The 17,890-nt window shown below is 40.2% G+C and overlaps 1 protein-coding gene across 3 annotated transcripts in view; it reads left to right on the top strand.

Moving 5' to 3' along the window:
• The window catches only part of CHD9 (chromodomain helicase DNA binding protein 9), a 93,446-nt gene that overhangs the window by 12,027 nt on the left and 63,529 nt on the right, over window positions 1–17,890 (top strand). For all 3 annotated transcript variants that reach the window (XM_084294781.1, XM_084294782.1, XM_084294780.1), the window contains exon 4: window positions 3,743–5,346. In XM_084294781.1, coding sequence (XP_084150907.1) covers window positions 3,910–5,346 — 1,437 coding nt within the window. In that variant the 5' untranslated portion in view covers window positions 3,743–3,909. The remainder of the gene's footprint in view (window positions 1–3,742; window positions 5,347–17,890) is intronic.

Genomic DNA, 17,890 nt, shown 5'->3' with positions numbered 1-17,890 from the left:
GCTATGCAGCAGTGAGTATATTTGCATTCACTTGGACTTGTAAGATCCATTTTAATACCATTTCTTCTGTTTTAAAACTTTGGTTTAGATCTCTACTATAAAGCTTATGCTAAGAACTAATAAATTATAAGTGTTCTGTTTAATGAGTAGTGAAGTGATAAAAATAGAAGCTGGAAGATGTTTTTGTTTTAATTCAGGTATGTTTGCAGAATAACTTGATACTTGCATGCTGTGCTTTGTATGAGGTAAAATTGTAGAGTTAGCAGTTGGAGAAATTTAATGTTTAAACGAGAAATGCTTTAGAATATACAAGGATGACAAACCTTGAAATGTGTTTCAGCATGTCTGAAGAACACATTTGATGTTTTTTCTTAGCTCTTGTTCCGTTTTCTTGCATAAATCAGCTTGATACAAAATTGAGAGGTTAGAAAGAAAGAAACTAAATGCTAGTAAGAAATATTGTTGGATGTCTCTGGGTTAAACTATATTTAAAAAAAAAAAAAAGTGCAACACTGTGGAAAATTACAAGTATACCTAATGTCCTATACTTGGTAAATGCTGTTGAAGCAATTCCAGCTCATAGGGGGGCAGTAATTTCTTAAACTCAAGTAAAGAGACTGTGGTCTTCTGATTGCTTTGTCAGGTTGTACCTCTGGTGTGGTGCCCTTTTTATATTCTAGAATTTCTCCAAGTAGGTCTTAGACTTCGCTGTCGTAGAAGGATCTTAACGACTTTAAGCTGGGTTAAGATTAATGTTAAATCAGTATAAAATAATGGTGAATTGAGAAATACAAAGTATTACAGTTATCTTAGTTTCTGTAGCAAGTGTGATTATCACAAATTCGGGGTATAAGGGGCACGTGGATGTTGAATTTTATTTATGAAGAGAAATCAAACTGGATTGCTGTAAAATAGAATTATTAACCGTAACAGTGTTTGCTTGATGGGAAGTAAATAGTTTTAACAAAACAGTGTTGGGATTTTGGGTGGGATTTGTTTGCTTGGTTGTATTTTTGTTTGTTTTTTACATTCTGCCTCTTGTTACTGTAGTTTGCTTCATTGAGTAGGGATTCAAAACTGGTTTCCCCATTCTGATTAGAATGTGACTGCAAGAGGAACTTGTCTTGAGTGAGAAGGGTTTTGGAAAAATACTCATAAAATACTGTCTGCACTTGCATTGTTAAACCTCTGGTTGTCAAGTACAATAGATGAAAGTCTTAAAAACACTTATTTCCTAAAATGTTCTTCTGCCAGCCAGAGGTAAAAGAATGTCCAAAATTCAACTTGGTACAATAGAGTTGTTGGGGAAAAGAAAAGGCTGGATGAAAGTGTGCTAAAACCTAACTGTAGCTGCTATCATTTTCTGGGTAAGGGGGAGCAAAATAGGGGAAGAGAAGCACTTACAGCATGCGAAAGTTTCCGTGTGAGAATCTTAATCTTTCATTAAGTTGGATGAGAGAATGCAGAAATTTTTTTCAAGGTAGGGAAGGAAAATCATGCTTATGTGCCAGTATAAATCAGAAGTGTGCTGCGGTTTGCCTTCATGTCCCTTCATGATTTGCAAGCTGAGCATTTAACTTTTTCATACATAAGTACAGCAGAGACACAAGAAGCACAGTCACTAAGTAAGTCTGGAAGATGACTGAGTGCAAGGGCTAGTTTATCCCAATCAGGTATTGCTGAAGTTCCCAGGTATGCTTTTCTTTGGGCTGAAGAAACACGATGCATTTTATGGACGGTGAATTAAAAAGCTAAGTGTAAAAGTACTTCTCTGGTCAAAAGACAAGGTGTCTTTGCAACAGAATTGTGTTCAGGCTATCTGCAGTGTTGTTCTTTTGAAAATAAAGTGTTTATTTTTATTTTTTCCCACGTGATAATTTCTTGTCTACATAACAACTTTTGTCATGATGTATTTATGTGCATCTGCTTAGCCTGGAGAAGTTTCTCGTGTGTCTAGCCTTCAGATTTCTCATTTGGAAGTCCATCTTGTTTGAATGCTTGATGCTGACATCTTCAGGTTACCTTTTCTTTTTACATATACGAAGACTTTTTGTTTTATAAACCCTTTGCATCTTAAAAGGGCTGTTTATATTAGAAAAGTTTTGTAGTCTCTTTATTTCTTACTTTTTTTCATTATCTTATAAGGAAGTTGGAAGAACAGGGATGGGAAGCATTTCTTGTCTTTTGAGCGAAGAAGAAAATTGCCATGAGGCAAGCTCAGAGTTACAGTGCCATGACTGTAATGATATTTGCTATTTTTTAATTTTTTTTTTTTAAGTTATTCAGCAATAAAACATGGAGAGATTGTCTGGTACGTGCTTTTTCAATACATGGCCATTGTTACTCCTGTTTGATACTTCTAGGCCATTGTATAATTAAACTCAAGAGTGTGTATAATATTTACTGTGGAGTTGCTGAACTGTACATCATTTACCCCACATAAAACTATTGTACATCTGGTTGTATCGGTATCACTAAAGACAGAAGAATTTTTTTTTTTCCCCTCAAGTTGTTAGTACAAACTGAATAGCCTTTCTTATGAGTCACAGTGAAACAGAGTCTATCTGGGCATAACCAAGGAGCTACGTCAGTCTGGTGAGATGGTTATGCTCAGTCTCAGTATGTAAATTTATATTGTTACAGGCTTCAAAGCTGAGTTTTTAACAGTTGAGTCCTCGATAACCTGGAACTTGACATTTTACACATGGCTACTTTAATTACCATCTATTTTTCCACAGGTGGGCGTCTATTAAATTAGATTATTCTGTGGCTACAATATTCTTTCCCTGTAACTAATCTTACTTGGTTTTATTTTCTTAGTTAAAATAGCTTTGTCCCCCAACTTATCTTTTGAGTTGAAATATCCTAAGATGAGAGATGATTCTATTAGAAATGCTACAAATGCTTGAAAACAATGCAGGTTTTCGGAGGTGTTGGTTTGGAGAAATGCAGATAGAGATCTTTCCTCATCTTTTGCGGTACTTTTCTGAAAAATGTGTGTGTTCAGTAGGTCTGTTTTATTCTATATCTTTTACTGACTAGGGGATATAGGAGCTCATCTAATTCATCTTGGAGTAGCCTAGTTGAATTACCTAGCTAGAATAGTGAAATAGTTCAGAGGTGGAAGTACCTGAACATGGATCTTTTAATAAAAGTGCAGAAAAATAATTATAGTTAAAATCCTTACTAGATGATACGTTGAAATTCCATCAAATATAGATAGTTGCCTTACTAGGTCACTTTCTATTGGGAAACACTACTGCCTTGATTAAAACAAAAAGTGTTGTAAAACATGTCATCTGCATGGATCCTAGCGTTGGCTTATCTGTCTGATGGTGTTTGGAATGGGGGAAGTTGTCATTCTGTTGAATATGATCATAAGCAAATTTATTTTACTTCTGGACTACTGAGAAACACGAGTGTTACAATTTGGTAGCTTTAATGAAAGTGGCATAGGAGAATCTGAATTTGTGCTTAGATAACAGCAAACGGGAAACAATTTGAAACCCATGTATTTAAAACATCAGATGCATAAGGCTTAAACTATAAGAGCTGTAGAGGACATTTGCTAAAAGCAAAAAATAACTCTTAAGTGATTTGTGCTTTACCTAAACTATTAAAATTATGAATGAAATGTCAAAAATCCATAGCAATATTGGGAAGGGGAAGGAGGTATGAGGAATGACTTGAAATACAAAGCAATTGTGTGTAATTATGCTTCTCTTTTTTTCCTCTCCCATAGGATGCTTTAACACTTTAAGACGAACATTTCATCAGAAGCACTAATGGATGCTGGTATGCCTTGGATAAGGTGGTGACCACTGGATGTAATCTGTTTCTGTTCACTGCAGAGAGCCAAAACTGACTCCTTTTGGAGTTGAGAGAAGTTAGCAGTACAGACCTACCAAGATGACTGATCCTATGATGGATTTTTTTGATGATGCCAATCTTTTTAGCGAGACCTTAGAAGGTTTGTCAGATGATGCCTTTGTTCAACCTGGACCTGTTTCACTTGTTGATGAATTGAATTTAGGTGCAGAATTTGAACCTTTGCACATAGACTCCTTGAACCATGTGCAAGATGCTCAGAATCAACAAAAGATAAGTGAGTTTGAGCCGCTGAATCAGTTTGATTCTTTGAAACTTCACCAAGTAAGTACGTCTTTCAATAGCTCAGCAGACAACGTCTTATCGCCACACTCTCAATTCAACTGTTCACCAATTCATCCACAAACCCAGTCTAATGGGATGTTTCCAGATGTGGCTGATGGTAGTCCTATGTGGGGTCACCAAACTGCCACGACTGTTTCGAATCAAAATGGGTCCCCCTTTCACCAAGGACATTCTCAGTCTATGCAGCAAAACAAAAGCTTTGTAGCACACCATGACTTTGCCTTATTTCAGGCTAATGAACCGCAGCATCAGTGTGCCTCACTACGATCTCAACAAAGCAGGAACAACACGGGGCAAGATGCTCTGAGTCAGCCAAAAGACTTCCTGGAAGTTAATGTATCTACTTCTCACAGAGTCAATGTTAACCACCCACCTCCAGTTTCTAATCCTTCAACTTCACAGCAGCCTCTGTCTGTTCAACAGTTTTCTCAGACTGCAAGTGCTTCAATACATTTTTGTGGGAATCAAGAAGGAACTTTTGATGGACAGTCCCCAACTATTACTCCGTGTTCTGTCAATAATAGCCAACAATTTTCATCTCCTTATTCGTACTCTAATAACCACATTTCTCCTACCAGCCTTCTTCAGTCTACAACAGCTCTTTCTAGTAGCCAGCAGACACACCCCATCTCTGACTTCACTGGAAGCGATGCCTTTACATCTCAAACAGGGACCAAGCAAGAAACAACGGAGCACATGTTGAATCCTAATACACCTTTGAATTCAAGTAGTTTTCAAATGTTGCATTCTGCGCATCCTCAGGGCAACTTTAGTAGTTCAAAACTTTCTCCTGTGAATATTAATTTTCCAGCTTCTGCTGGTTCTGCTTCTCAGATAAGCCATTTCACAGACCCTATTGAGAGCAATGGTTTTACGTCTCTGGATGAGAACTTACTTCATCAAGTTGAGGCTCCAAACGAACCGTTTACAGGACTTGACCCAGATGACCTCCTTCAGGAAGACCTTCTGCCACAGTTTGATGACTCTGCGTTTGTTCAGGATAGCACAAGCCATGTTTTAGAGCATGACCTAGAACACCATATAAGCCCCCATCAAGTAACACAGGCGTCTGATATTGGTCGGGCACAGTCGCAAAGTCAGATTCATCCCTGGCATTCTGCAGTTTCCAGTCAGCATCTGCAAGAGAGAAGTCGTATAACCTTACAAGGACAGGTATGTGGGGGTTTAGGGGATGGGGTTTTGAGCTGCCTGGTTTGGCTGCTCTGGTATTGGTACTTGTGCCAAAGCAGGGTGACTGGAGACACTGAGCTTTTGTTGGTAATTGGTCCTCAAGAAGTCTGCGTAACTCGTGGTTTATGAAAAAACTGTCGATGCAAGCCTGCTTTCTCTTCTCCTGTTTTCTTAGCATTGTAGAAAACCAGATTTATATGACCTGAGATAGTTTTTCAGAGAAAATGGAGCCAGCCCTTCTACTGCATGTATTTCCTAAGTACAGCAGAGAAGAACAGTTGTTTTATGCTTCAGGTGTAAATATCGTGGCTTATTGTCTGTTAAAGTACTCATAGCAGTGCATTTTTAAGAGCTTTAATAAGAGGTACTGGTGTGGCTGATTGGCTTTTGTCCTTTGCTTGGTAACTTTGTGCTCATTGTCATTAACTAAAAATACAGGTTTTTTGTTTGTTTTTATATGATCAGCAATAATAGAAATGGCTATAGCTATTTATTTCATTACTTTTGGGTAAAAGAAAAAAATGTGCAGTTGTTCTTGCATAACATCCGCATCTACTACATGTATTAAAGCCCGTGGTATGGAGGACATGAAAGCACACAAATTATCTTGTACTGTTCTAATGGCATACAAGAGAAATTAACTTTGCAGACAGTGGTTTTCATATTATCTGAAAAGATAAAAATTGTATGAACATTGAAGAGTTTAGAAAACCAATCTTGCAATGACATGAATATATGAAATGCAAGGTTTTATAGACTTATTTTTAATGTTTTCTCTAGTGAGCCTAGTGAATTTTCAAGTAGTTTTAATTGATTGTGATAGTAAGTTCTTTTTTTCCCCCCCTCCCCCCCCCCCCCCAACACTGACCCCTATCTTCATCTGTATCACCTTGTCTTTTGTTGAAGGTGTGTGAGCAGTAATAAATTGAAGTATAGACTGGTATTTTCTCTTCTGAGAGTAGCTAAACTTTTCAATAACTAACAAGAACAACAAATACCTGTTGAAGCAGCTCGTAAAAGTTCTCTGTTCACAACTCTGTGACCAGCAAAATCATTTGTTTTGATTACAGTTATTGGAAAACTCACTGTGCAAGATTGCAGGAATTTTCAGCACACAAAAAAATGTATTTCAAAAGAAATTGTATCTTGAATATAATAGAGATGTGGTAACCAAATACACAAAGAACTATTTAAAATCTGTAAGTCATTTAAGCTGGTGCTGCCGTTTGTGAGACTGGTTTAGTGACTTTCCATTGTTAAGGCTTTCTTTGAGTGCCATCGCTGCATTAGCTGTAAGTTAGTTCCTGAGTGCTGTTGCCTTTTGGCACTGCTTGGTAGCTTCAGGCCCGAATTTGATTTGACGGGAATGACTGAAACTCCTACTAATGGTTTGGCAGCAGGAGCTGCAGCTTCTGTATGATGCATCTACATATTCAGCCGCTCTTGCTGGTAATCTGGGGTTCCAAAAGCATGAGGATGTCTGTTCAAGTCTGTGTGCATCTGAGCAGTAAAAATGGGAAGATTTTTAAATGGTGTTTTAAATTCTAGTAGGAATTTAGCTTCTAGTTGGGAAAGGAGAGAGGAAATACCAATGTTTTCTGGTTTTCCATCTGTGCATTTCAAAATAGAGGCAACTAACATCAAATACGTACGTGCATGTGGCCTTAAAAAGCTACAACTGTTGTGTTACTTCTCTGTTCTCTTTACGGATGCGCTCTGTACCTTACAGTATGGATTGGTGTCCTGTTGGAAGAGTTGTTGGGAAGGAAAGGAGCTCAGTGGCTGAGACTTGCTTTAGTTAGCTTGCAAGACACATGTCCTATGAAGGAGGCATTGTAAAATGTGCCATTGCCTCGTGGCATTGGCGGAGAGATGAGGCTTTCACACTTGAATCTCTGGGCCTGGTTCAGTAGATGACCTCTCCTCCGTTACAACCTGGGCTGATGTGCATGGAGCATGTGATTTTCATTTCCTATGAGCGAAACTTTTGGTGCTTCAGTTGGTGTAGTGCTGGCGTGTTGCCCCTAGGGTATGCATACAGCAGTGTACTTCAGATGAGCTCGATGGATCGAATGATGCGGTAGGTGCAACCCGTTGGTGTTGATGTACTTTCTTTTTTTCTTTTTCTGAGGGTAGGGAGTGTGTAGAGGAGGGCACAGCCTGCATGGCTCCTCATGTTGGTTCTGTCCGATATGAGCCCCTAACACGGGCACGGAGCTGGGCTGCTGGTAGGGCACTGAGGTACTGCTGGGTTCTGCTAAAGCAACAGAGCCCAATTCCCTGCCATGGGGCTGCAGGGCAGAAGCCAGAGCTGTTAGCTGCACCCTCGGGTCTCCCATCGGTACGAGCGGGATGTGCCTTCCTGGAAAAGTGGCGGTGGCAAGAAATGCATGCGTTGGGATAGTTTGTGAGGAGCGTGTGGCATATAAGCCAGGCAGTGAAAAGTAGGTCTCAAGATGTTTTCTGGTGCTGTAATTTTTCTGTAGCGTAACTCAGAACCTTTTTAAGACTGCATCAGCCTCACTGACATCACCGTCAGTGCCTTGTTTTGTAGCCTGGAACAGAGGGAAAGTTCTGAGACCTGTACAGAGTGTTCAAGTGTTTGGGAGGGTTGCTTTGGTTTTGGTAGCGGCAGGAGAAGGACGCATCTTCACAGGATTTCAGCTCTTTGTTTCGTCCTTCTTACTTCTTTCTGGAACTTTGAAATAACACTGGCAGAAACCAGGTAGGCATATCAGCTGCTGGGTTGTTTTTTATTATGATTCTAGGGTATGCAATAAATGGTATAAATTGGTTTCAGACTTTAAGTTTATCTAACAGAAGAGATGTTTAGTGTTTCCTCCAGGAACTGGTTGTGCAGTGGGAGCTGTCATACAGCTGCGAGGAGCCCATCGATGGGGGAATGATAGGAGCAAACCGTGTGCAAGCCTCTCTGAGCCTGCAGCGTGCGTAATATGACTTAGTAATAGTATGGCAACTGGAGGAAACAATTACTAGTGGATTTAGTTGTTTTCAGCAGTTTTGCTTTGATAACGATTGAGGGGTTTTGAAAAAGAACTATTTTTAAATTTTATGAAGTAGTTGATGATCTGTGGCTATTGGAGTGGACCCAACATTAGACAACCAAACATCCCCAACTGCAGTTACACTAAGATCACTTAAAAATGAGACAAGATGAAATACTTGTGACTCCGTTGTTTGAAAGGAAGCATGCTTATCGCAGTGTAACTTGTAAAGCTATTCTCTCAGTACAAATTAATTTAAAAATTAATAGTTCAGTGTAATAGTGCACAATTAAAAACAATCTAAAATGTCTTATGCTGCTGTTATACTTTCTATGCTTGCTGTAATTAGATTATAATTGTAAATATATCGTGCCTCTTAATTTTACATCATGCATTTTTCATCATAGTTTGATTATGGGAGCGAAATGAAGTGAAGGAATACACTGGAGATCCGTGTAGTCTCACCCTCGACTAATATAACGCTTCTGATCTTTTTGCCTCCTCTTAAAACTGTTTTGAAAATATTCTCTTTGCTTTTCATGAGTGTGAAAGAAGGTGACAAATGTAGGTATCCATGTTCAGTTCTGTACGCTTAGAAGAAAAGGAAGTTGAGGTGATATTCTGAGGTTTGTAGTGGCCTGAGCGAAGGTTGCCACTGTAAGGTCACCTCGGGGCCTTGCCTTCGCCAGGCTGAGCAGCCCCAGCTCCCTCAGCTCCTCCTTGTAGGAGCGGGGCTCCAGTCCTCTGAGCGTCCTCACGGCCTCCTCTGGACCTGATTCAAGTCCACGTCCTTAGGCTGGGGGCCCCGGTGCTCCTCTGGCTACATATCTCAAAGCTTAATGGAGATTGGCCTGGAAAATAATACTTCATTAATGGTTGGAAGCGCTACACGACAAGGTGTTGATCTCAGCTCTTGGTATCAGCTGAATCTTTTTTCTACCCCTTTTGTGACTAAATGTTTGGCACCTAACTTGATAATTCAGTGTATTCATGAAGTCCACTATCTTGCATCTGACGTTTGCATTTGTTTTGTTTTGTTGTTGTTTTGAAACTGACTTGAAACTTGAAAGTGCTGTTCTGCTGGCAAGTGCTTGCTTTCCTACCGCTTGTTTCAGAGCGACAGGTGACGCTGCTTTTGGAGAGAATTTATCTTGTCCTTATTGAAAGCTTAGGAAGAAATATTGACCATACGTCAGAATGGTGTAACTTGATGCATGAGGGTATTGTCAGAGGTGGAAGTTTCACCTGATCAGAGCACAGGGCACAGGCTTTGGTGCGGCTGAGATGCACACCCTGCGTGGTCGCAGCCTTTCACCCATGTTAGCAGCTCCCTCCCTTTTGTATCGGCTCTAAATTTGGCTTTGCAAGTATCCCTGGGATTATCCCACTCAAAAACCTCTTGCTCTGCTCTTGATTGCCGTTCTATTCATATACCAGATCGCAAATGCAAGACATGCCTAGGAAGCAGTGATGTGTTGTCTCGGGTAGCTATGGTTGGCCCAACAAGCCAATTCATTGCAACGTGCACTTAAGGAAGATGTATAGAAATGAGGGCTAGAGTATTTTTCAGAATGCGTTTCTGAAATTCCACGTAGTTTATTTTTAAGAGAGCCCACAATGAGAAATATTTTCAAATCCTGAGCTGGTGGGGCTGTATTTAAATTCTTCGTAGCAGAGACCGGCTTTTCTGCATAGTAAGCTTATTGCTCTTAAGTGTTCTTATGAGACCATGTTGTAAAATTACGATCCTGTTATTAACGTTGTTTGTGAAGCAGTGTATGACAGATTTCAGTGGGGCTAAGCATAATAAAATCTGTGACTCAAAATTTGCCCTGTTTTGCATTATCTGAGAACTGAAATCTAGACATCTGGTGTATTGAAATCACTTGTATTTGGTGGGGCATTAGCTTGTAATCTGCAACTGGTGTGTTTTTTTGTGTTTTTTTTTTTTTTTAAAGCCCTTCCTTCCCCCCACCCAAAGAGAGCCCTAAAAACCTCATTTTCTTCTAAAATGCTGTTAAGCATATCCATTGTATTTATATTGTACTCGTTCCTTTTAATTATGGTTAATTTTATGGGTGATGTCACCACGTTAACAAATGGAAATCTGTTTGAACTTGCCTTTTAAACATTTCTAGGAGTTGCATGCTCTGGATTTACTTCTGTGTTTGAGGAACAATTTTCACCTTCCTTGTAGTTGTAGCAGCTTAATGAATTGTCTGCCACTGTGAGGCAGCAGAATTCAGTTGTCATCTCCCAGCACCTAGCAGGTTTATCATGTCTGTACAAGTAACAAAGTACTCCCTTCGCTGACCTTTTTTTGCACTGTATTTCCCTGCTTTTTCGCTTTCTATTTTCAGAAGGGCCCACAAAAATGGGAGGAAGTGAAAGTGGAAAGTGGCAAAGCTGTGTCAAGTGTGTAGAGTTAATGAGATGAGTAGGGCATCATCTTGGAGCTGAGTAGCACAGTTCCTGGAATGAGCAAATTCTTTCAGACTCTAACTGTATTTAATATGTGTTTCAAAACCAATCTGTGGCTTTTTGTCATGGATGTCTTCATCACTCAAGACAGCAATATTTTGCTAGCTTTACAGTTGGATGTATACAAAGAATTTTGTTTTTTATATTTTTTATACAAATTTTAGGTAAGCCTTTTATACTCCCTATTTCTTTTTAAAACGAGAAATTGCATAGGATGGGGGAAAGGAAGTATGTGTGTATGAAATTGGCTTGTAACACATTTACTGATGAATATTTGTTGATATATTTAACTTTCATCCATTTTTTCATTTGCCTTGCTTTTCTTTAGGAAATACAGCTGCATAACAAGGGAAGGACAGAATTGCTGGAAAAATGTACCAGGCTATCTGCTTTAGCATTTTATAAGCTTTATGAGTTTGTCAGTAGCTAACATTTCCACCAGTTAAAATGTTTAATCATTCTTCTCATTCAGTTTTGAATCGTGCTAGCTGTTGCTAATGCTTGTTCTGTTTTTTTGAAGTCTCTCTGAACCTTCCTCAGTTGTCAAATAATTAGGCTGTCCAATTCTTTGCGTACATTTCTTATTTAAAAAGCAATACCTGCTGTTGTAATGATTGTTACAATTTAAGAATGTAATCTTTCCTGAGATAATTGCACACTCGTTAAATGACTGTAATAATTGTCTTCAAAATGCTCCAAAAGAGAAACCTTTTTGTAAAAAGTTGTTAATGGGTGGCAGGCACAGGCAGGAAGCTTCTGTCTAGCTCAGCTTACAGGGGTAATCCTCCAGGGTGAGACAGGTTGACAGAAGCAAGTAAAATGGATGATGTTAAAAAAATGCACAAATAAGTAAGATTGAATATCTAAATACTTATTTGCAAACAGATGTCTTGTTAACACTGAAGAACCGTAAAGCAATGAGTAATGATGCAATGGTGCAAGCTCAGTGTCTGAGCTTGGTGCCTAATTAGAAAGGGAGAAAAAAGGAAAATAAAACTTGTCTTGAATCGTCCTCTAAAGACAGCAGTCCGTACTGTAGACTGTTGAAGCAGTAGTTCAGTGTCTGTTTAAAATACCATTAGATTAAGGGAAAAACTTTATGGGGAAAAAGCTCCCTTCTTACATCATGTGTTAATTCAACCATTTGTGCTGTGAACTGAACTGCAAAACTGATTCAGGAGCTGCGAAATGGCTTTTTGTTGCCAGAGCTGTTTCTTGAGAATACGAGTTGCTGACTTGGTTTGCTGCGTAGTTGGACAAAACTGCACACGCTAGAGACAGCGGCAGCGGGAGAGGAAGGCGTGATGAGCTGGGAAGCACCTTGTGCTGCAGTAAGGCAACCAACTGTGTGCTGTCACGCGCCTCAGAGGCTCAGAGGACATCAGTGGGCTCACAGGGGAACTCTCCCTTGGTACTGGCGGAGACCAGCTGTCCAGTGCTGTTAGCTAAAGCCTGATACGTTTTTTTTTTTTTTTTTTTTTTTTCCAAAAGGCTTAAGACATAGCTTTGCCTCCAAAACTTCCAGAATGCCATTCCACCTTGAGACATTTTGTAGAAGATCAGTGTGTTTCTAAAGCGTTAGTGAAATCTTACTGCCAAAAGAGAAGCAGAGCTTTTAAAGATGTTAACCAGTGGCCTGCTTTTGAAGCCAAAGAATCTTAAGTACATTTGGAATCCATGTGGCTTTTATACAGGTGTCAGTGTGTTATGTGCACTCAGGTTTTACAATTTCTTTTAGCTGTAACGTTAAGTCTAAATATATAGAGAAACCAAAACAATTCCCAGCACTTTGTCCACTCAATAGCCTTCCAGAACTGGGGGGGTATTGTTTACTTTGTAGTTTATCTAGATAAAAAATTTGCACAAGCTCCTAGCTGCATGGATTCCCAAGACAGTATCTATCCTTATGTGCTGAGAGGGGATTGAATTTGGCAACTCTTAAAGAAAGTAAATACAAGTGAGTGGGCTTCGAGGGTGGTGGGGCTGAGAATTAATATTTTGATTTGAATAAATTTGATAAATGAATCTAGGAACATAGCTTTAGGCTAGGAACAGTTGACAAGTCCTATATTTTTTGAGCATAGTGTAATTTGTAGTCTACTTATTCATGTTTCTTTCATAACTGTGGTAGGCTTTCTTTTGCGTGGGTTATTTAGCTTGTGCTTGCACTTACTTTGGTTTTTTGCTCTCTTGATGTCTTACTGTGAAGGCTAGCATTTTAATGTATATTCTAGGAAAATGTTCCAATCTTTTCTGTAGTGCCTTTTCAGGAGGTGGTAAGGTAATTTCCATGTTAGTAGCATCCTGCATATGCATACAAAATGCTATTGAACAGCAAGCCAGAACTAGTTTCATAGATTAGTAGAAAGACCTACTGTAGGAGATGTTCATAACATCACAACTGAGTTCCAGTTTATATGCTGGAAAGAAGTATTGCCCTTAATGTTGAAGAAGATATCTCACTTCTTGTCGTTAGAGCATTTTGTTTGCTTCTTTTGTTGTGCTTGGAAAGATTGTTTCAGAAGGAGAATTTCTGAATTCTAACCCCAGGCTTGAAGCCCTGTGTTTGTTCAGAGGTTCCAGGAGCCTTTCTCTCCAGCTGTAGCGTTAACAAGTGGCAGGTCAGCAGGCTGCAGTTCAGCATTCGTACTCGTAGACAGAACTGTGTCAGGGATTGCTTAAACACAACACAGAGCCCCGTGCACACAGACACAGAGATGCTCTCCAAAATGTTTTTGGAGTCGGGAAGTGTTACAGTGCTGAATGCTTTAATAATACTCAGATGGAGCTGTGAAATTGAAGTATGGTTTTAACATCTGGCCTGTCATGATTTATTATGGGAGAGGAGTACACAGAGGGAAGTGCCAGCTTTTCCATGGTCTGTGTATTGTTGTGATTTTTCTGCAAGCTTTACGCTTAGGGACCACTGATTTTAAGTCGTGCTGTCTTGGTTTTAGTATGATTAAATTCACCAGTAAAAATGTAAGTTTGAGTTCAGCATATTCAGACTAGAGCAGTATCTCTCCTGCTGAAATTATCACTTAGCCTGTGCTTGAGCAAGGGATTGTTGATGCATGGGAGCTCAGTTCCTGTTCTGTAGGCCAAGTGTTGCTTTATCTCTTCCTTTGGGGATTTTGTTCTGGGATAAAAACCATGTCAGAATTAAGAGGTGATGTTCCAGGCATAACCTGAATATGTGCTCTTCTGTTCTACCCCCTGCCTCCCTGTTTTATGTGGCTTTTGATGTGTGTTTTTTTCAAAGTCCTGCCAATTATAGCCATCTGAAATGAGATCTGTCCAGGAAGCTAAGTGGCATGACTGAAAGCATCATCGTGTGACATGAATATGCATCCCTATGCGGATAGGGAAAGGTGTCTTTAACATCTTCTCATTGTTGGTAGGATTCCAGAGAGAGATTTATGTGTACAAGCTTAACAAAGTTTCCTAAAGTTTGTTTTATTTTAAGTAAACAGAGGCAAAATCAGAAGTATGTCTTACTGTCTATAAGATTGGTAAGAACAATTTTGAAAAAAAGATTTATTTTGAAGTTTCTGTGTTGGAGCTCTTACTTCTGTCATCCCGTGGAGGATTCTTTCACCTGCAGTCATTTTTTACTCTGAAATCTGATCAAGCTCCTGATACTGTACAAGAGGCATATTTTATGGTGCCAGCCTACTGGGTGCTTTCACTTAATAGAGTTTAACTGCAAGTGTGAGTGGGCTTTCACTGACTCTGGGAGATCTGGGGACATGGTGAGCGAACCTTCCTGGTCGGGGATGGAGGCAGGAGGGTGCTGGTGTCCTGGCTGTGCCACAGGATGTCCTTGGCAGCACGCGGCCATCTCTAGCCAGCCTGTCTTTCTGTGTATGGTTAACAGCAGTTGCTGTTGACTCAAACTCCGTTAAAGATGATAAAAATTTCATTTGTCTTGAGCCCTACACCTAGTCTTGTCTCTTGTGCAAATAGCCAGCTTTGGCTGAGATAGAAAATGACTGCTAGGCTTCCTTCTAGTGAGCTGTCTTAAAACTTTGTTTGGTCCCTACCAAAAGTTCCTACTCACTACTGGTTTTTGTGGTTAACCCAGTGAAGCTCTTGGGTGCTATGTTCTCTCTCTCTCTCTCTCTCTCTCTTTTAAGACACTTCTGGGAAAACAACAGCTTGTTTTTTCCTTTGCCTGAAATTGAATCCTGCTGGTCCCCTATAGTATCCCTCAACTTGTGAGCATTGTTTTCAAACCAGCACCTCTTTTTAATAAATGCCTTTTCTGTGGGCGTCTGGTTTTCCCTATTCATTGAGAGGAGTGGTTTTTTTCAGGAACATTTGAGAAACCTGTATGCAGGAGTAGTTTTGTTAGGCTTATATATATGCTAAAGTGCTCTTCTTTTACCTTGGATATTCTAGCACCTTGGTAGAGAAAGCCATCAAAGTAATTCCTTGAAGCTGACACAGCAGATACGCAAGTTAGTTTGAATTGAAGAGGAAGAAGTATGTCCCCCTTTGATTTAAATGGAAATATGCTGTGCAGTCAGCACTGGTTTTAATGATATGTGACTTCCTAGCTGGTAATGTTAAAAATAAATTGCTTTTCCCAATTTGTGTCAGTGTCTTCTAATGTACCGAAAATGCTCATTTTTTTTGTTTCACTGAAATTGCAAGCATTGAAGACATTTTGGTTACTCTGTTAGGTATCAAGGAATCCTACAAAAATGCCATGCTCACAGATTGAGTGAACTTCTAAACTTAAGTGCTTTTAATGAATAAACTCCCTATTTGTAAATAAAGAAGTCTTGCATGTAAGACTTACTGAAGATGTAGCTTGTTTCAATTCACAGATAGTTTATGATCAGCATTTTCATGTTCATGTGGAATTAAATCATATCTTTTTCACATCTGTTATCTCTTTCACAGCACTTGATTTTTTTTTTGTCATCAACAAGCAGTGAAAGTACATGCTGTTTTTAAATAATAATAATAAAAAAAAGAGGGTGCTATCACAGAATCATTTCCTGACATTGCCCGAGACAACGATTGGTTGCAGCTCCAGCGGCCTTCATGTTCTCAATGAGCTGCTCGGCTTCGCCTCCAAGTGAACTGTAAGGCCGCATCCATTCTGCATTACGAAATTTGAGTTGGGTTTGGTAAGCCACGCTGTGAAAACATCTGATGGAAGAGAGCCCGTGTCTGTGCTTCGGTTAATCCGCAGTTGCTCCTGGGGCCTAGCCCAGCCTGCCTTTCTGTCAGTAATTGCAGTGAGGTGTGGAGACAAGAGGAGGGCAGGTTCACGCTAGTTCAGTGGAGCTGCTGCCTCCTGCCCTTCGCTCCCATCGCCCCGGCAGGTTGAGTGGCTCCGCTGAAGAAGCAGAGTGCAGAAATGAGAGTGGGGACGGCTCCGTGTCTGCCGCCCTCGCCTGCGGCTGCCTGGCTGCAGTGCTTACGCGCCTCAGGCTGTGGGGCAGGCAAACCTGAGGGCTTTGGGGGGGAGAGCATGAGGAAACAGTGGCATCCTTTCCATAAGGATGAAAGGGGGTTGGGTTTTAATTATAAAAATCTTCTCTTATGAGGCCATTCGCATCAGCAGAAGGTGTAGAAAAGGAGCACTTGATGTGAAATGGAGTTGTGACCAGAAGCAGCCACCCTTCGGGCCGCGCGGTTTGTTGCTGCGAGCTGTATGCGGGCCGTGCTGCTTGCTGGCGGTAGGTGTGGATCACCAAGGTGATCAAAAAGCTCATGTTCTTTTGGGGGGTTATTTGGATGGCTTGGGGTTGTCTTTGTTTGGTCTCTTTGTCCTCCCTCTGGTCGGTAAAGAAAAGCAGGAGAAAATCTCTCGGCAGCGCGCAGAAGTGGTGGCAACTTAGAACATGAGTGGGCAGGCAGCAACTTGGCAAAATGGCAAGTGGAGAGCTCTGCTTTTTTCCCCCTTGTTTGTAATTGTTTTCTCTCTTCTTCAGGCTTTTGTAGTTTTACATTGAAATCAGCATTTTTAAGGGTTTTGCGGTTTTTTATAGTTTCTAAACAGAAACAAAATGGCTTCATATAAGACCCAGAAGCCCAAACGTGAATACTTTTCAAGTTATATGGAAATTGACTGAAGGCTATAAATCTGAGTAGGGCCTGTGTTGTTTAAATTGCAGTGAAAAGGTTGGATAAAAGCTGTCTCAGCGTATTCAACCTGCCTGAGTTTGCACACCTTTGTAACGCCCGCCCTCGTGTCAGTTTTAACGTGGGGTAGTTTTATACACAGAAATGGCGAATGGCAGGCATGTCTGTAAGTGCTTACAGCTGCAAGGATCAAACATAATTGCGTCTTCAGTTTTCACAGTGTTTATTTCACAGTACACGCAATAGTTCCTATCTGTTTTGCTACCAAGTCGTTGACTTGAATTCTATTACTTGGCTGCCTGGACAACAGCACATAGGTGCTGTGGGGCAGGATTGCTGCTCTGCTTCACCTGTGGGTTGGCTCACGTGGTTTCTTCTCTGGAACACCCAGAAGTTGGGCTGTTGAACAACTAGCCTGCGTCTGCTTGATAGACTTTCAAGGGATGGTCTTTGAGCTGGTTAGTAACAGAGTTCCAGTGGATTGGTGCCAGCTTATTTGAGCTGCTGTCAAAATTGTCTTAAAAATAAATAAATAAAAATGGAAGCTTTTGGTGAAAAGGAAAACTGGAAGAGTTCAGTGTATCCTGTGTGCAAATGTCTTTTTGTCGTATATTGTGGTTGGGGTGTATCTTATTTCAGGTGTTAATTTTTCACTTTTATTTTAGTTAGAGATTGAATTTATTATTCATAAGACTCTGATTACAGAACACTAAAAGTCTTTCTGAGTTTCTGAGAAAAAACAAGCTTGGATTTTATTTGGCTTTTTGTTTTGCTTTTTGATCATTCTTGCAGTTTTGGAAAAATGCAAATGCTTAGCTAGCTTCCTCTTCTGACTCATAAGGCCTCCAAGTAAGCTGCTGCATTATGGCAGATCTTGTTCCTTTCCAGAGAGGCACTTTCTGAAAGATTCTTTCCCATCGGAGACTAACTTCCTTTCTGGC

Source organism: Netta rufina (assembly GCF_964035555.1).
Source record: "Netta rufina genome assembly, chromosome: 13".
Taxonomy (NCBI): Eukaryota; Metazoa; Chordata; class Aves; order Anseriformes; family Anatidae; genus Netta; species Netta rufina.
The sequence above is the reverse complement of the archived record's forward strand: the minus strand, read 5'-3'. Positions and strand labels throughout refer to the sequence as shown.